The sequence below is a fragment of the Westerdykella ornata genome (assembly GCF_010094085.1).
Source record: "Westerdykella ornata strain CBS 379.55 unplaced genomic scaffold EI97scaffold_2, whole genome shotgun sequence".
Taxonomy (NCBI): Eukaryota; Fungi; Ascomycota; class Dothideomycetes; order Pleosporales; family Sporormiaceae; genus Westerdykella; species Westerdykella ornata.
This window is the reverse complement of record NW_022986852.1, coordinates 810933-828571: the sequence shown is the minus strand read 5'-3', so window position 1 is coordinate 828571 and position 17639 is coordinate 810933. Positions and strand designations below refer to the sequence as shown.

The 17639-nt window shown below is 53.9% G+C and overlaps 6 protein-coding genes across 6 annotated transcripts; 3 read left to right on the top strand and 3 right to left on the bottom strand.

Annotated features, from left to right (window-relative positions):
* Positions 1-981: 981 nt before the first annotated feature.
* EI97DRAFT_439224 (uncharacterized protein) lies at positions 982-2458 on the bottom strand (the record flags this gene model as incomplete). Its single annotated transcript, XM_033799546.1, has 3 exons — positions 982-1719; positions 1928-2131; positions 2267-2458. 3 exons carry the CDS (start codon positions 2456-2458, stop codon positions 982-984), a joined length of 1134 nt encoding a protein of 377 aa, XP_033657700.1.
* A 386-nt stretch (positions 2459-2844) lies between these two features.
* On the bottom strand, positions 2845-5013 carry EI97DRAFT_455084 (uncharacterized protein; the record flags this gene model as incomplete). Its single annotated transcript, XM_033800612.1, has 7 exons — positions 2845-3202; positions 3260-3570; positions 3660-3812; positions 3878-4474; positions 4528-4646; positions 4695-4773; positions 4822-5013. The coding sequence occupies 7 exons, from the start codon at positions 5011-5013 to the stop codon at positions 2845-2847; spliced, it is 1809 nt and encodes a 602-aa protein (XP_033657699.1).
* A 387-nt stretch (positions 5014-5400) lies between these two features.
* Positions 5401-6530, top strand: EI97DRAFT_429919 (Swi3-domain-containing protein). Its single transcript, XM_033797555.1, has 3 exons — positions 5401-5691; positions 5748-5826; positions 5877-6530. The coding sequence occupies exons 1-3, from the start codon at positions 5465-5467 to the stop codon at positions 6396-6398; spliced, it is 828 nt and encodes a 275-aa protein (XP_033657698.1). The 5' UTR covers positions 5401-5464; the 3' UTR covers positions 6399-6530.
* Positions 6531-6756: 226 nt separating this feature from the next.
* EI97DRAFT_369890 (antiviral helicase) lies at positions 6757-10858 on the top strand (the record flags this gene model as incomplete). Its single annotated transcript, XM_033795206.1, has 6 exons — positions 6757-9453; positions 9505-9781; positions 9825-10015; positions 10063-10242; positions 10291-10757; positions 10825-10858. The coding sequence occupies 6 exons, from the start codon at positions 6757-6759 to the stop codon at positions 10856-10858; spliced, it is 3846 nt and encodes a 1281-aa protein (XP_033657697.1).
* Positions 10859-11552: 694 nt separating this feature from the next.
* EI97DRAFT_411181 (ARM repeat-containing protein) lies at positions 11553-16152 on the top strand. Its single transcript, XM_033796718.1, has 9 exons — positions 11553-12109; positions 12168-12246; positions 12305-12765; positions 12866-13050; positions 13114-14306; positions 14381-14512; positions 14559-15265; positions 15318-15435; positions 15495-16152. Exons 1-9 carry the CDS (start codon positions 12020-12022, stop codon positions 15659-15661), a joined length of 3132 nt encoding a protein of 1043 aa, XP_033657696.1. The 5' UTR covers positions 11553-12019; the 3' UTR covers positions 15662-16152.
* EI97DRAFT_429916 (rer1 protein-like protein) lies at positions 16053-17587 on the bottom strand. The gene is made up of 4 exons (XM_033797554.1): positions 17290-17587; positions 17036-17153; positions 16647-16943; positions 16053-16591 (listed from the first exon to the last, which is right to left on the bottom strand). The coding sequence occupies exons 1-4, from the start codon at positions 17353-17355 to the stop codon at positions 16512-16514; spliced, it is 561 nt and encodes a 186-aa protein (XP_033657695.1). The 5' UTR covers positions 17356-17587; the 3' UTR covers positions 16053-16511.
* Positions 17588-17639: the final 52 nt, after the last annotated feature.

Genomic DNA, 17639 nt, shown 5'->3' with positions numbered 1-17639 from the left:
AGCTTGCAGGAGGGCCAGGGGAGAATGTGGAGAAAACCGCCGACGGACAAGGCCTGATGCGTGGCGTCGAGCAAATCGAAGGTCGAAGCAGATGGGGGGCCGTTATTGGCAGACGCATGCTCATGCTGTGGCCGCAACGGAAGCTCCAGGGTCGTGCCAACTGGGAGGCCAGGGTGGAAGGGAGCAAGGTTTCTTCCAGGGCGCCTGGAAGGCTCGGCAACGCTTGTTGCGGGGAGACGCTGCTTTCAGTCGAATACGGTGGGATGCGTGAGCGAGAGAATGTGTGGTTGTGCGTGGATGGAAAAGCGTGGTGGTGGTGGAGTGCTCCTGGTGTGGTGGGTGGAGAGGTGAAGTGACGGCCCACTCGCGTGTTGTGGAGCGGTGTTGAGGGACAGCAGTTCCGTGCCGCTTTCGAGGCACACGGCTGGGCCTGGCAGCAACAATTGCTCCGTGCATGTCTGCTAGCTAGACTATGCGGGCGAGCATGCCTACCTAGCAGGAGGGGGTTGTCTAGCTTGACAATTGCAAACACCTTTTCTCTCGTAGGCGTCGTGGGGATGGATTGCACAGGCGATTACGGAGTATTCGCAACGGCCACACATATCCAGACACACCAGCCATAGCCGGCCAAATTGCGTCAGGAACATGGTACATCAGCCTTGCAACCTTCTTTTGAGCCGCCCATGGCGCCCCTCGCATATGGTGGAGGAAGCTGCATGAAGACGCAGGCTTGTTCAAGCGGGCTAGGGCGGTCGTGTCACAGCGCGCGGGCCTGGTGGAGCAGCAGCAGCAGCAGCAGAAAGCGTGTGGAGATGCCGGCGGGCGGTTGTGGACTACCTGTGCGTGCCGTCTCGCAACTTTTTGTTGTTGGTTGTCATGTCTTGCTACTGTCCTCTGTCTGCGCTTGACTATCTTTTTTCCTGACGTTGAGGCTGCAACACCCAAGTACGCCAAGGGTACAGAGTCGGCGGCTGCAACGGCTTATAACGGCAATGCGGGCGCTTTCCACAGACTCCTGAGAGGGCGCGATTCAGGCGACTCAGCGACAGATCTGGCTGGCCGCTGGCGTGCTGCTCTGCGCGCGATCCCAACGGCCAGCAGCACGGCCCGCGCCGGGAACAGCCTGCTTCTGGAAGACTGCTGCTTGTAGCATGCTGGCTGGCTGCTGGCAGGCGGCCATCCTGCTGGTGGCGGCCGAACGGCGAACACTGAATATAATAATGGGTCGTCGAACGTGACGGCGACGACCAGGCTCGAGGCGCACAACGTCACAATCTCCCGGAGCGACTCCGAAGCAGCACAGCGCTGTCTTGTCAGGATGCTCAGGGCGCTCAGGGTGCGCGCAGGTCTGCAACCGCCGGCTCTGGTTGCTCTTCCATCTTGGCTGCGAGAGGCGGCTGCAATTTCCCCCTCTCCTCTCATCAGACGCAGGGGCGATCTGCCTGCCTGCGCCCCTCGTCCCATCGTTCCATCGTTCCTTTTGACGTCCATGCCATCATGGGGTCGTTGCGCGTCGATGCGGGCAAGCCACCAGAGAAGGCTTTGGCTGACGGCTGACGGTCTTCCGCGGCGATCACCAGCCAGGGGACGATGGGAACACCGGCCGCCGTGCTCAAATAGGCTCTTCCGCCGACGACAAGGTGCAATCATGGGCTTCGACGTCTTTGCAGGCCCTGGGAAAAGGAAGACGGTGCGACACATGTGTACTCTGTACAGATACTGTGAACACGATACACGGTACAAGCGAACCGCCGGGCGCGCGCGGTGCGGCGAGTGAAGCACTGAGGCGACGCTCGTCGTTTCGCCCTCCATCACACCGCACCCTTCCTCTGTCTCTCCACAACTGGACTAGTAGGTACCACTCCTCGCCGGCCTCCAGACCGAGGTAGGTAAGCATGCCCAAGACGGAGACCATGTCGCAACACACCGATGGCGGGCTTAGTTGCGCAACGAACGGGAAATGAGTAGGAGCCGGCCATGGTGTGGCCGCCGCGACGTCTCTTGTTGAGTCCTCTGCCACTCGCGCCGCCGCGGATACAGCGTCGGTGAGGGTGCGTGCGGTTGCGGAGGTTTGATGCGAGCCATGGATAGCTCGCTTGATGAAATCTTGATCCCGCTGGCGATGGCCTTGCTGGCCGGCGTGCAGTCAGCATCTGGCTGTGCGCCCAGGTGTCCGCCCTTGCGAAAGGCGGCGCGCGCACAAGGTCCCCTTCATTTCGGCTTGCTGCAGCATCGCCCACGCTGCTGGTCGGTCCAATGCGCTGACCGCGTTGTCAAAAGAATGAGCCTGAACTGGCCAATATCCGCCATGCCCCTGGCACCATCCTCCACGGTCCCCTCTCCAGTGCCAGGCAGAAACACATAGCCAGCCAGGAACCATATCCCGGACCTCTCGGATTTTGGCTACACTCCACAACGTGAGCCCGGCATTCGTCCTTGCTTTCCCAGGTGCGAGCATATCGTCCACGTTAGGATTTCATCAAGTCGCGGCACCGCACTGTCGAGATAACTGTCGGCGCCGCAGTTGATGTCTTAGCCGCGACTTGTGGCGGCGACAAATAGAGTGGCACAGTCGGTTGGTCGAGTTGAACGAGTCTTCAGGGCAGACGGCAATCGTTGTCTGGGCGCATCGTAATCACTGGGGGACCGCTTGGGCTATGCACGTCCGTAGCCTCCAGAGCCAGCTAGCCCATACCATCTTCCGTAACATTTCTCCTGCAACCGCCACAGCCTCTTTGATCCTGCACATAATCCGGAAGAGCAGAGCTTCATGGACAGCTGCAACAGAACCTCGCTGCCCTTCGACGATTGATTTCTATCCCATGCGCCCGCTGCACGATGCTGCTAGTCCGCCGCATCGTTCGCAGTCACTTGACTCCGTTGGTCGGGCCGCTGCTCCTCGACGCTTTGATGCCGTTCTTGCGGAACCGAATCCCTGCCTTCCGGAGCGGTAGGCCCAGTGTCTTCGCCAGCCACCTCCATCGACGTGACCGGCTGAAGCAGCTTCTCCAGTCCTTTGCCCTGCTCCAACCTATCAAGTGAGCTCAATCGGTGCTTGGATGCCATGCGAAGCCCTCGCCATGTGTTGCTTGTCTTCCTTTCCTCCAGTTGGCGCTTCTCCTCCTCCGATGAAACCATCTCCAGATCCAGCTCACCCATCTGGATCTTCTTTGCATATGAATCTATACTTGGCGCTGCGCATCTGATGTCTCGTGAGCGCCCGCGACGAAGGCTGTGAAGTCGGACGAGCGGAACGTACCTCTTCGCTTGCTTCAGCTTCGCGACCCCTTTTCCTTCCTCACTCTCTGATAGAAACTTGAAGCTCTGGTTGGGACCGGGTATCTTAACATCCTTCTTCCTGAGCTCAGTTTCTGTCCCCGACATTGCCCCCAAGTATTCCTTGGTAGGGATTCTGTCACGAGTGATAGGGTAGCAGTTATCCATCTTCCATCGTACCCAGTTTTTGTCACGGGAGAGCACGGTATCCACCATTCGATAGTAGTAGTTCCCATCTGGACCGTCCTGCAGGTAATTTGCGATGGAGTTCTTGATGCCCAACGCCCACTCGGTCTGTGCTTTGCAGTCAGCCGAATGGTCGATCACGATGGTGGCACGAAGAGAACGCTTTTGCGGGGATGTAGGGGGTTGCATGGACTTACATCCTCTTGACGCAGTGTGAAGGCGTACAGCATCGCCCTCTGAGCGTTCTGGTAGTATGGCTGCTTTTTCGCCTTCTCGGTTAGAGTCAAAAGGAAATCGATAAGAATGAGTGCCTGGACAAGGATGTGCCGTTGGAAGGCAAGATCGCTCAGCTGCATTGGATTATCAGTCAATAGTGTTGACTCAACTCCACGTTCTGCTTGCATGGCGCACGCACCTCTAGTTTGAACAAGTCCCTGCTAGTGAGGTATTTGGGGTTGAACGTGCTTGCCACATCGTCATCGTCGTCTGCAGCTCCAGCCTTGGCCCCCGACTTCCGTTCAGACTCTCCCGATTGTATGACTTTCGGGACTTCCTTAAACTTCGCTAGAGTTGCTTCTAAACCTTTCTGAAATTCTCTGAAATTCTTCTCCTCGAACAGACGTGGTGGATTGGAAAAGCAGTGTTGCAGCGACCAGAACACAGGGTAGAGCGAATCAATGTCCATGGTGGGCGATGCATGCTCCGGTTCATCTGGTTGGACCACGGTGACTTCTGGGCCGCGAGTGTTTGTGACATCCTCGGGAATATCAGTCTCCATCTCGGTGCCTTCTTCTCCGCTTCCGGTACTTTTCAAGTAATCTTCGAATGTTGTCACGTTCTCGACGTGGAAGTTGCCTCGTAAATTCACCGAGCTCTTATCTCCCAGTGGAAAACTCTGGAACATAAAGATGTACACTCGACCACAGAATACGGGATCCTCAGCACGCGAAAGCCGACGGAGGAGCTCATTGGAGAATCGCAAAATGACCAAATCCTTGTTGGTGGACGGATTCTGGAATAATGTTAGCTGGAAAGGAGACACGCCAAGTGGAGGTTGTGGCGTACGGCAATGATGGCCTCTCTCCGTGACTCTAGGTAGGTAAAGACAATCCTGCATCCAGATATTGGTTGACTGTCAAACAGCTCCTCTATGAGCAATAAAACTAGCTGAGCAGGACATAAGTCTGAAGGCATCAGTGAGTGAAGTGACATGGTTGCATTGACACGTTTACCTCGGTCGCCACAGTACTGGAGTATGTCGAGTAGATTCCAAATATCCACAAAAGAGGGATCCCCTATTGGACATGAAGCCTGCGGCGCGGTCAGATATGACCAAGTACGATACGGTTAATGGCTTACAAGTGTGCTGTAGAAAACATTCCTCGCCGCTGTTTCTATTGCGTTCATATGTACCTCCTTATCTCCAACTACCGAACCAAGTATGTGGTCAGTATTTGTGACGAGCTCAGAGACGGGAAGTGGCGGCTCCAGCGAAGTACTCTGTTTCACTGTCCGCGCACGCTGGAGAAGCACCCGTAGTCTCTCGGCCATGGTGGCGGAGGGAGTCTCTCCCTCAACCGCCATTCTCAGATAGGAGTTATGGGTAGGAGAAACAATAGCTTGGTCACGATTGACGGTCAGACGAGGTAACGATGTCAGCAATCCTCCGGTGAGTTGGGCGAGATTGTTCTTCGCCTATAGAACTGGGTACCGTGGACGATGGTTCTTATAGGTTGTAGGTGGTATTTGGATTTGAAGTTGATTCGGACCACGGTTGATGCTTTGGGAGGTCGTCTGGACCCTGGTTTTTGTAAAGTTGAAGTTCCAATTAAGGTTTCGCACTATATCGGTTGGCGTATCCTTGGCGGTTATGTCATTGTGCTTGGCGAGCCTGCACGCGTTGACGCGTCGGGAGCGCGTTCACCCAGGTGGATTGCCCAACTGCGGTTTGCTTCACCGACATTGAGGATTCTGGGACTTAGGCTCGTTTCTTTCGCTTGTCATGGCTCCTGCAAACCAAACCATTCGCGACGTACCGTCTGAGGATGACCTAGACGCCATCCTCAATGATACCCCGGACCACGATATCTTCGACACGAGCAACATAAAGCCACAGATCCAACCCCCGCAAGAGTCAAGACCACAGCCTGCTAGTGCAGACCTTGGAATTGATGAGGAAATCAAAGTCGTCAAGAAGCGGAGACCCATTCCAAAGTTAGATGAGGAGAGGTGGGTCTAAAGAGGACACTGCGGAGGAATGACACAGCTGTGCTAAATCGGGTCAGACTCCTATCCGATGCTGGGATTCCAAGACTACAGAGGATATCCAAGGAACGGCTTCGGTTCAAAGGGAAGGGACACGAGGTATGTCTGCGAGTGCTCGCCCAACCCTGCCACCGCTTATACCACTCTAGTACGGAGACATCGCTCGAATGTTGAACATGTATCAACTGTGGCTGGACGACCTCTATCCCCGCGCGAAATTCGCCGACGCTCTGACGATGATTGAAGCTTTGGGGCACAGGAAGCGAATACAGATCTCAAGGAAGGCATGGATAGACGAGGGAAAGCCAAGGCCTCCTGTGGATAGTGAGGATGAAGACGAAGGGCCCGGAGTCCGTGCTGTACCAGCCGAGACCACTCAGCTACACCCAGAGTGGATGGAAGGGATACGCCTGGAAGACGGCAACGAGTCTGTGACGGAAGCGCAACATATAGGAGAGGAACGTACCATGGCTCAGACTCAGTCTCCCAGTCGAACACCCCACGGTGCCGACCATCCCGATGATGATGAACTGGATGCATTGTTAGCTGAGAGCGAAACGATTGACAGGTCGTCTGCAACAACCAGAGTACGGCAAGATACCGCAATGCACGTAGATGATCCCTTCGCCGACGATATGGAAGCGATGGCAGAGATGGGGGAACTGTGGTAACGGACAAGCAGATATACTGTGGTCCGATTGCCAAACCGGAATGATCTGGGAGGGTGATATCCTTATATAAGCATAGCACGGCGTCAGGCATTCGTGTTAGTCTATGGTATATTACTCACTATATGGTCAGCTCATACGTGTTACCTTCACAGATGCTCTCGTGCTCTCGTGGTGATGAGGGGTTTACCGCGCAGCTGCGTGGACTTTCCCCGGGCCAACTCCTAAAACGCCCCGCCGTGGGCCGTGCAAGTGCAGCCGACTCGCTTGGCAATACCAGTCAACTCCAGCCGACTTCGCCATCATCAGAGCCCCAAATTGTTTGGCAAACATCAGTTACATCCGTTCTTTATCTGCCAAAATGGAGGAGGTGCGAGGAGCGATGGAGAGGCTCCATCTGGCCGGGGCCTCTATCGAGTTCTCGGATTCTGACTGGAACGAGCATCGACCTGCCAAACGACCGCGGAAACCAATCGATGAGATCAGGAAAGAGCTTGAATCAGAGTACCTCACACCATCGACCTCCTTCAACATTAGATGGTTGAACAAGCTGCAACGGCGTTGGGATGCTCCGACTAACTACCGCGGCCTCTTCGAGATTGCCCCTACCCAAACCCGTACAATTATTCGCTTCACTCGAGAGGGACTAGAAGGCCGGGTCACGGGATACAAGGAGGTTACCGTGCCCGCAAACTCCGCAACAGCCAAAAACTCCACCTCTCTGTTGAGGAAGCCTGCGAATAGGGCCGACTTTGTCCGGGGCGCCGCCGGGTTCTTTCCCTTTGCTCCTGGAGGTTTAGATGGCGTGGAGGCCATTGCTGCTATCGAGGATGAGGCATTGTCGCGTCAGGAAGCTGGCCGTACGAAGAAACCCGGAGGTCTGGATCGTGTCATAAACTTTGGGGCAGAGGGTGGTCTACTTGCAGTCCCCCCTGGCTTCTCGCGTGGTCTGAACTTCGACAAAAAACAACCTGTGAACACGAAGGCTGCAAAAGAGGTCGAAGACACGCTGGCAGAAGCACCCGCACAAGCAGTTGGAGAAGAAGAGACTGATGAACAAGTGAATGGGACGCCGACTGGTGGCAAAGATATCGAAGACACAGAGGAAGACGAGATTGACGCTTTGTTGCCCGTCGAGTTTCCTGCTTTAGCGCCGCATGGTACTCTCGCAGCTGGCACGTCCCGAAGAGGTGGGAAGGAATGGGCTCATATGGTTGACGTGAACCAAGCCATTCCGAACTTCCGCGAGCTAGTTCCTGAAATGGCCAGAGAGTATCCCTTCGAGCTGGACAATTTCCAGAAAGAAGCCGTCTACCATCTGGAACATGGGGATTCTGTGTTTGTCGCAGCTCATACATCGGCTGGTAAAACAGTCGTAGCAGAGTATGCCATCGCTTTGGCGGCTAAGCATATGACCAAAGCTATCTACACGTCGCCCATCAAGGCTCTAAGCAACCAGAAATTCCGCGACTTCCGCCAGACCTTCGACGATGTTGGCATTCTGACCGGAGATGTGCAAATCCGACCCGAGGCTAGTTGTCTGATCATGACGACTGAGATTCTCAGGAGTATGTTGTATCGCGGAGCAGATCTCATCCGAGATGTAGAATTCGTTATTTTCGACGAAGTGCATTACGTGAATGATCTGGAACGAGGCGTGGTTTGGGAAGAGGTGATCATCATGCTGCCGGAACATGTGACGCTCATCTTGCTCTCCGCTACAGTGCCAAACACATACGAGTTCGCTTCATGGGTCGGTCGGACGAAGAAAAAAGATATCTATGTCATCTCCACAGCCAAACGTCCAGTTCCTCTTGAGCATTATCTATGGGCCAATAAAGCGATGTACAAGATTGTCGGTCCAGACAACAAGTTCATAGAGAAGGGGTGGAAAGATGCAAATGATGTGCTCTCAGGAAAAGACAAGGTCAAGGCGTTGCCTGCAACCAACGACACTCCTGCACGGGGCGGCGGATCTCGCGGAGGGTCGGGACGAGGTCAAAATCAGCGAGGAGGCAGAGGTCAGCAGAATGGTCAAAGAGGCGGCGGACAGAGAGGAGGCCCGCAACGAGGGGGCGGTGCCCCCGCCCAGAGGGGTCGTGGCAATATTGCGAGAACCGGACGGGGTGGAGGGAGGACGACAGCTGCGCAAGACCGCAATATCTGGGTCCACCTCATTCAACATCTACGCAAAGAGGATCTCCTCCCGGCATGCATTTTCGTCTTCTCAAAGAAGCGGTGCGAAGAAAATGCCGATGCACTCTCAAACCTGGACTACTGCACCGCCAAGGAGAAGAGTGCGATTCATATGACCATTGAAAAGTCCCTGGCTAGGCTGAGCCCACAGGATAGAGAGCTTCCACAAATCCGGCGCCTGAGGGAACTACTCAGTCGGGGTATTGCAGTTCATCACGGTGGCATGCTCCCCATTGTCAAAGAAGTTGTGGAGATATTGTTCGCCAAATCGCTGGTCAAAGTCTTGTTTGCCACGGAAACGTTCGCGATGGGACTGAATCTGCCAACAAGAACCGTTGTGTTCTCAGGTTTCCGTAAGCACGACGGACGAGGCTTCCGCGACCTCCTCCCAGGCGAGTACATTCAGATGGCCGGCCGAGCCGGGCGAAGAGGCAAAGATACCGTTGGAACAGTCATCATCGTCGCTCCTGGAGCGGAGGAAGCTCCACCAGTCGCAACTCTGAGACAGATGATGCTGGGCGATCCAACGAAGCTGAGGTCGCAATTCAGGCTCACGTACAACATGATTCTCAATCTTCTGCGTGTCGAGGCTTTAAAGATTGAGGAAATGATCAAGCGTAGCTTTAGTGAACATGCGACTCAAGCGCTTCTCCCAGAGCATCAAAAGAAGGTGCAACTGTCAGAGGCTGATCTTGAGAAGGTTAAGCGAGAGCCATGCAAGATATGCGACATTGATCTCGAGCTTTGCCACCAGGCCTGCATGGACTATCAGAAGCTGACTCATGAACTTCACCTGGCGTTACTCAATAACCCAGTCGGGCGGAAACTACTGGGGATCAATCGTCTGGTAGTATATAAGAAGGTTCGCTTTCGAGCTCACTGCTCACTTCGTGGACTCTGCTAATAGCTGTAGGATGGTCAAAGGAGCGTGGGCATGCTGCTCAAGGAAGGCACTGCCAGGGGCAATGAGCCAGCACTACATGTTTTTGAGATAAGCAGAAACGAAAAGCGAAAAGAGGACGATATACTCCCATACCTGACACCGTTTGCCAAGTACTTCCGCAACCTCCCGAAGAACGAGAATAAGATGGTACTGAAGCCCGCAATGATCCCGTTGAGCGATGTTGAGTGCCTCACGAGGACGGTCATTGATATTCCCGAGGGCGTCCAGAACCTGAACTACCGAAAGCGTAAGTGTCTCGGCTGACATTTTTGGGCAGTCATTGACCATAGCAGACGCAATCAAATTGGCCAAGGACCAATTCGCTCCGCTTTGCTCTTCCTGGAACTACAAAGATTGGGATGAGATTGATTATGACAGGATCAAGAACCTCGCATTCCGCGAGATTGATGCCCAGAGACGCGAACGAGGCCAGGTTGCCGCTGAGCGCGAATGTCTGAAGTGCCCCAACTTCCTCAAACATGTTGGTAAATAGCTTCGATTGCCTCGGGCCCTGCTAACATTGAGCAGTTTGCGATGCAGCATGACGAATGGGTCATCAAGGAGAATATCCAACAGCTTCGGCAGCTCATGTCTGATCAAAACCTCCAGTTACTTCCCGACTACGAACAGAGGATCGCTGTATTGAGAGACCTTGGGTTCATTGACGAGGCCAATAGGGTAGAGCTCAAAGGCAAGGTGGCGTGCGAGGTTGGTGTTTGAAACCACAGCAGTTGACCAACTACTGATCCTCCCCAGATCCACTCTGCTGATGAGCTAGTCCTCACCGAACTGATTCTCGAGAACGTCCTGGCCGAGTACGAGCCGGAAGAGATTGTGGCGTTGCTCTCCGCCTTTGTGTTCCAGGAGAAGACGGAAGTGGAACCAACTTTGACCAAGAGGCTGGAGGGTGGCATAGCCAAGATTGTCGAGATATCGGAAAAGGTCAATCAGCTACAAACTCTCCACCAAGTGATCCTCTCGTCGGACGACTCGAATGACTTTGTCAGCAAACCCCGCTTCGGCATGGTCGAAGTCGTCTACGAATGGGCGCGCGGCATGTCGTTCAACCGCATCACCGACCTCACCGATGTCATGGAGGGCACCATTGTGCGCGTCATTACGCGACTCGACGAGACATGCAGAGAGGTCAAGAACGCGGCACGCATCATCGGCGACCCGACCCTGTTCCAGAAGATGGGGACGTGCCAGGAGCTTATCAAACGGTATGGTTTCGCTGCGGTTGAAACCGGCGCCCCTGTTTAGATTGCCGAGACTAACTGTACATAATAGGGATATCTGCAATTGCGCAAGCTTGTATCTATAGATGGTTAACCAATCCTCGAGACGGTACAACGAGCGGCAAGTATTAGTGTTTGGGATTAGGATACGTTAGGAGGCATATGCATAATACTACTCCACAGTAGGTTGTTGGGTTGCATGAGGCTGGTTTTGGGCGACTGGTCCGGTTGATCGGTGTTTCAAGATGTTGCAGAACAGGAGGGATAGATGTCGTACCTAGGTACCATAGGGCCCAGGATTCGAAGAGGCAGCAACTGAAACTTTTGCATGTTTAACGGGCGCCTATAGCTGTTATTTTGTTGGAGATGTTAGTGAAACATGTCTTGCTTGCCTCGATATTCTCGAGGTATTAACCATCGCTCAGCCTATTTCAAACACATAGCTGGGTATATGTGCTAAGGAACGGCTTTGAGGTGAAGGGCTACCCTCACGTGCCCAGGCATGGAACCATGAAGGGGGAGCGAGCCTCAGACCCCACAACAGCACCCCACCCTCGTGGCATTATGAGCGGTAGCAACAGTAACAGCAAGACACATTCACTGCGTTCTGTCGTGTGTCCGTCAAGTCCTGATGTGTTATGTGTGGAGACGGAAGGGACCCGCTAAAAGCCGCCACGCTAAACCCAATAGCGTATGTGCCCTCGATGGCCACCACTCGGGCCTGGGCACGCAAAAAAGCTGCCCCTCGTCTTGAAGTTGCTAAATAATCGCATCCAGCGTATCCCACTCGCTCACCCACCCCCAAACCCCGTGCACCCTCGCCTGCACCCCCCCTTCCACCAAGAAAGGAGCCCTGCAGCACGCGAGTCCTCCCAGCAATCTGCAGTCGTTGCCGGAGAAAAAAAAAAGAGATCAAAATCCCAAGCCAGGCCTCAGAGGAGCTCAAGCTTCCGAGTCCCCTCCTTCATCCTCGTCGTCGACAAAACCACGCCATACCACTACCCACTCGACACCTTTAAGGGTTCTCAGCGCTTTCTGTGCCACGATTGCAGTGTTGCTCGAAAAAGAACTCGGAGCGTCCCCTCCTTCGCCTTCGACCGCCTCCCGCCTCTACCACGTACAACGGCGTCGCTCTCTAGCCGCTCCCGACCTCAATTCATTCCTCGCGAGCTCGGTCCGCCCTCTCCAGCAGCATCAGCATCAGTGTCCACTGCACTTTCATATCATTCCCACGCACAGAACACGTCATGGACGCCGCTGCCTTGCGGGACCGCGTCCAGTCCACCCTCGACGCGAATGCCGCTATCCGACAGCAGGCCGAGCTCGACCTCAAACATGTGCGTCTACCCGTCGCTGCGCCTATGACACTCGCGGACTCGACTGACCACAGCGCAGGCCGAAGAGAAGCCTGGTTTCACCGACGCTCTGCTCAACATCCTTGAGGCGGAGCAGGACCCCGGCGTCCGACTGTCAAGTATGCAAATTCCCTTGCTTCCGGCTCCTTGAAGTGCGGCTGACTTTGCTATTTAAAGCTGTGGTTTATCTGAAGAACCGTGTTTCAAAGGGTTGGTCGCCCGCAGAGGAATATTCTCAGGCCAAGCCCATACCGGAGGAGGAGAAGGAATCCTTTCGCAATCGCATCGTTCCCGTTCTCGTCGCCGCCCCTCCGCAGGTACGCGCCCAACTTATCCCCACCATACAGAAGATCCTTTCCTACGACTTCCCCCAGCGATGGCCCGCCTTCTTCGACATAACCGTGCAATTGTTGAACGCCCAGGATGCGGCGTCCGTGTTTGCAGGCGTGCAGTGTCTGTTGGCGATTTGCAAAATCTACAGGTTCAAGTCGGGCGAGAACCGTGCCGATTTCGATAAAATTGTTGCACATTCTTTTCCCCAGCTGCTCAACATTGGAAATTCGCTGGTGAACGAGACAAGCCTGGAAGCTGGTGAAATCTTGAGAACGGTGCTCAAGGTGTACAAGCATGCTGTATATGTAAGAGGAACCCAAGCCAACGCAGACATGGTTCTTGCCGAAGGAGAGGGCCCATTCTGCGGAGCTACCGGACGTCGAGAATGATACTGACAATGCATAGTTCGATCTTCCCGTTTCATTACGCGAACAAGGAACGATGGCTGGATGGTGTACACTGTTTTTGAGTGTGGTCAGCAAGGACCCTCCAGAGTGCTCTCTTCCTGACGACCTGGAGCTGCGCGAGACCAACCACTGGTGGAAAGCAAAGAAGTGGGCATATGCAAACTTGAACCGGCTATACGTCAGGTATGTCACTGACTCGTCGCCTGCACAATTCTGATCTAGTCCAACTCGCTGACTCTTCTCCAGGTATGGCAACCCGCAGTCCTTCGGCAAGACGAGTGACAACGAGTATGCCGAAGTCGCCAAGTACTTCATCTCCCACTTCGCTCCGGAGATCCTCAAGGTGTATATGGCGCAGATTGAGAAATGGGTGTCGAAGACGTTGTGGCTGTCCAAAGCCAGTCTCCACAAGACACTCAACTATCTGGACGAGTGCATTAAGCCCAAAGCCATGTGGGACATCTTGAAGCCCCACACAGACAGCTTGATCGAACACCTGATATTCCCCGTCCTGTGTCAGTCGGACGAAGACCTCGAGCTGTTCGAGACCGAGCCGCAGGAGTATCTGCATCGGAAGCTGAACTTCTATGAGGAGGCGAGTGCCCCCGATGTGGCGGCGACGAACTTCTTGGTCACGCTCACCAAGAGCCGACGGAAGCAGACATACAGCGTTCTCAACTTTGTCAATGGTGTGGTAAACGCATACGAGGCCGCGCCCGACAATGAAAAAGATCCCAGGAAGAAGGAGGGTGCTCTTCGCATGATAGGGACACTCTCTGGAGTAATATTAGGCAAGAAGAGCCCCATTGTCGACTCCGTGGAATACTTCTTTGTGCGGCATGTTTTCCCAGAGTTCCGCAGTCCTCACGGTTTCCTCCGAGCGCGCGCCTGTGACACCTTGGAAAAATTCGAGCAGATGGACTTCAAGGATCCCAACAATCTCTTAATCATCTACCGGAACATTTTGGAATCAATGGCTGATCCCGCTCTGCCCGTGAGAGTATCTGCCTCCCTTGCACTTCAGCCGCTCATCAGACACGACGTCATCCGGGAGAACATGAAGCAAAATATCCCTCAAGTCATGCAGCAACTCCTGAAACTGGCGAATGAAGTCGATGTTGATGCCCTTGCTAATGTAATGGAGGATTTCGTGGAAGTCTTTGCGCCAGAACTTACCCCGTTCGCCGTGGCTCTTAGCGAACAACTTCGGGATACTTATCTTCGGATCGTGAGCGAACTGCTAGCGCGCAACCAGTCTAACGGGGATGCGGATGGCGAGTATGGAGACTTTTTGGACGAGAAGAGCATCACTGCTCTGGGTGTCCTTCAAACAATCGGGACCTTGATTCTCACCTTGGAGAGCACACCCGATGTGCTCCACCATCTTGAGGAAGTTCTTATGCCCGTCATTACGACGACGCTGGAGAACAAACTATACGGTATGTTTGCTTCCTCGTCCACATGCCATGACCACCCACGTAAAAAATGCGCTCCTAAACTGACGTCTCAACAGATCTTTATAACGAAGTGTTCGAAATCATTGACAGCTGCACGTTTGCAGCCAAGGCCATCTCACCCACGATGTGGCGGGCATTCGAGCTGATCCACCGGACTTTCAAGGCTGGTGCGGAGCTCTACCTCGAAGGTATGTCTTGTCTTACACTCCGATTATGCGGTTCTGACCGTTGCAGACATGCTTCCTGCTCTGGAAAATTATGTCACATACGGTAGTGAAATGCTCGTACAGAATCGATCATATCTCGAGGCCATCGTCGACATGGTCCGCACCATCTTCAAAGACGATAAGGTCGGCGGTGTAGACCGGATATGCGGCTGCAAACTAGCTGAAATCATCATGCTCAATATCCGGGGACATGTCGACGATTATATTCCAGAGTTCATCGGGCTTGCTTGCACAACTCTTTTCAACGACGATCCCAAGGTTAAGTCCCTTAGGACGCACCTGATGGAAGTTGTCATCAACGCTATCTACTATAACCCCGCTTTGGCGCTACACGTGCTTGAGCAGAATGGCTGGACGAATAAGTTCTTCAGCCTGTGGTTCTCTAGCATCGATAACTTCACTCGCGTCCACGACAAGAAGCTGTGCATATCCGCTATCTGCGCGCTCCTGACGATCAACGCACAGAATGTTCCAGTCAGCGTCCAACAGGGTTGGCCGAGGTTGCTCCAGGGCATCGTTCGCCTGTTCCAGACACTGCCTGCCGCGGAGAAGAACAGGGAAGAGGCGAAGCGCGAAGAGAACTTCGACTACGCCGACTATAACGAGGATGAGGAGGATGAGTGGGAGCAAGACAACGACTGGACAGAAGAGCCCGATGAGGCCGAGGATGTCAAGGATGAAAGTCAAGCATATCTGGAGTTCTTGAACGAGGAGGTAAGCACAAGCAAAGCTGTACATTTACAGCAGAATATTGATAAGGGGGCAGGCTCAAAAGTTCAATGTTGGCGGTGACGACGATGAAGACGATCTCGAGGAAGAGGGACTCCTGGAGACGCCCCTTGACAAGATCGAGCCCTATGGCATGTTCAAGCAGGCATTACTCCGTAAGTGCAACTGGGGACAATTGCTGGTTTCGCCTCTTCAGTGTACTGATTACCTCCAGTCCTCCAACACGAACAACCCGTCCTCTACGAAGAACTGGCTGGGAAGCTCTCTCCCGACGAGCAAGAAGTGGTACAGGCGGCGATCCACCATGCAGGCGAAATCGAGCAGGCGACTGCGCAAGCACAGGCTGAGGCACAGGCTAATGGGATTCCCGTGGTGGCATAGCTTGCTAGTCGGCGGTGCATGCCTTACCGTTCCTGTAGCCGTCGAAGTCGCCATTACCATAGACTGAGGCAGTTGATCCTGGACGTGAGGATGGAGAACGCGGTATTAGATTGGGCTGGGGGCGAGTGGGTGATGCCGAAGATGCCGAACATATTGCGCAATTGGACGATTGGATCAGTGGGAAGACACATGGTGAATTTCTGGGGCCAAGCATTTGCGGAGGGTTGGAGATATTGTGGATAATGAATGGGCTGTCGAGGTGGAAAGCTTGATTACTCTTCCTTTTCTCTGCTAAGCGGTTCAAATAGATAGTTGCCCGTGTGGGCGAACCTGAGTATGACGGAGAGAAGCCTTTGGTGGGTTTGGAAAACTGACAATGCGACCTCCACATCGAGGCAGAAGTCTATGGCATTGAATATCCTGTTTTCTTTTCCATGCCATTCTATGTTAAAATTACTATACAACTTCAGCCCGAAATGCGAGCGAGACACCGGTGGTTCCATCGCATCTCATGTCATAAGAGGGCATTCCGTTCTCTCAACCCAAGTCGACGTAATCCTCCTAGTGTTTCCATTGCCAAGTCCGAAGGAGGCGGAAGAGTATGCTACGCATGCCCTTCGAAAAAACGATAAGGACAAACGTCTTGTTCTATACTTTACAAGGTCGTTTTGAAAAAAAATGTGATAAGGTCACCAGCCAAGTATGAATGAATTTGTCCCATCTGTGCCAAGAGTACGGACCTTGCAGTGGCGACTATAAAGGTGAGAGTTTAGTCATCGCCTTTACCAATGCGAGAGCCCAATGTATTCCCGCGAGAGCGGGTTCAACGCGATCGCCGAAGAATAGGCCCCTATTTCGCCGAATAGCGCGTCTTGCCGACGGTGAAGGGGACGTAGCGGTACTTGATCATGTGCTGGATCTGACGACGCACTATCCCTTCGTCAGTTTCCTATACCCGACACCAATGAACATACGCATTACTCACTCGTCAAGCCAAAAAGGATCAACCAATACACCACCAACACGGGCCAGAAGACTGGCAAGTTGAACACCTCGAACCAGCTGCAACAGAAACCAATGGCAATCGCCTTTGTGGTGCTGTACCAGAATTTGAATTCGGGGAGGCGCCGCACAAAGGGGCGGAACTCGTCGTCTTGCTTTGTGGGGAGGCCGCCGGCGGTGCCGTCTTCCATGCCTTCGTCTTGTTCGAGCGAGGGGTCGAATTTGGGGGAGATGAAGGCGAGGAAGAGGTTGAGGAGGTAGATGCCGAGGGAGTAGGCGACTGGGACGTGTTAATGGGGAGGAGTGGAAGGGGATGAAGACATCGCCGGGAAGGGCATGAGACGGGGTTGGGAATAGGAGGAGGGAACATACCAATATACCACCCCTGTGCAAGGAATATCCTCAGCGCGAAGAGCAGAAAGAGTACTCCGGTACCTGTCCATCTATACGCGGTAAATGGCGTCGACTTGTCTAGGTATGCTTGGTATAACTTTCTCTCCGTTAGCCTTCAACTTCCTGTTGCGAACATCGCCGACCCAGCTGTCCGGTTTGTCCAGTCCCGGTTGCTCGAATGCGAACAATTCGAGTCCTTGGGCGATTATGAATGAGGGGAAGGTCCAACGCACCCGTCCATACTTCGTCGTCTGCGCCGACACTGCAGAGAAAGGGGTATCCGGCTCCGGCGCGTCCATCTTTCCTGTCTCTCTTCTTTTCTAATTCGCAAATCCTACTCTTCCCCCTTGTTATCAATACAAAATTCAGCACAAGCTCGAGGGGAGGATCGAAGGCGTTGACGTCCAGAGAAACGACCGGTTGTTGCAATACTGGGCGTGCGATAGCGGATACGTGGAATTTGGTGCAAGGCGAGTGGTGACAGCGGGCGATGGACGGATTGCTTGGTACGTTCGGTGAGGCAGGCGGTGCCCGTGGATGCGACGCCAGATAGAGTTTAGTGCTGTGGCGCAAAAGGATTTGA

Bases quoted from the DNA above. Each gene is read 5' to 3' on its own strand.
- EI97DRAFT_429919 (XM_033797555.1), top strand. From the start codon at position 5,465: ATGGCTCCTGCAAACCAAACCATTCGCGACGTACCGTCTGAGGATGAC. The intron at 5,692-5,747 runs GTGGGTCTAAAG...AAATCGGGTCAG, and splicing joins CCAAAGTTAGATGAGGAGAG to ACTCCTATCCGATGCTGGGA. The intron at 5,827-5,876 runs GTATGTCTGCGA...ATACCACTCTAG, and splicing joins TCAAAGGGAAGGGACACGAG to TACGGAGACATCGCTCGAAT.
- EI97DRAFT_411181 (XM_033796718.1), top strand. From the start codon at position 12,020: ATGGACGCCGCTGCCTTGCGGGACCGCGTCCAGTCCACCCTCGACGCG. The intron at 12,247-12,304 runs GTATGCAAATTC...TGCTATTTAAAG, and splicing joins CCCCGGCGTCCGACTGTCAA to CTGTGGTTTATCTGAAGAAC. The intron at 15,266-15,317 runs GTAAGCACAAGC...ATAAGGGGGCAG, and splicing joins TGGAGTTCTTGAACGAGGAG to GCTCAAAAGTTCAATGTTGG.
- EI97DRAFT_429916 (XM_033797554.1), bottom strand. From the start codon at position 17,355: ATGGACGCGCCGGAGCCGGATACCCCTTTCTCTGCAGTGTCGGCGCAG. The intron at 17,154-17,289 runs GTGCGTTGGACC...ACGGAGAGAAAG, and splicing joins AGACGACGAAGTATGGACGG to TTATACCAAGCATACCTAGA. The intron at 16,592-16,646 runs GTGAGTAATGCG...ACGAAGGGATAG, and splicing joins GATCCTTTTTGGCTTGACGA to TGCGTCGTCAGATCCAGCAC.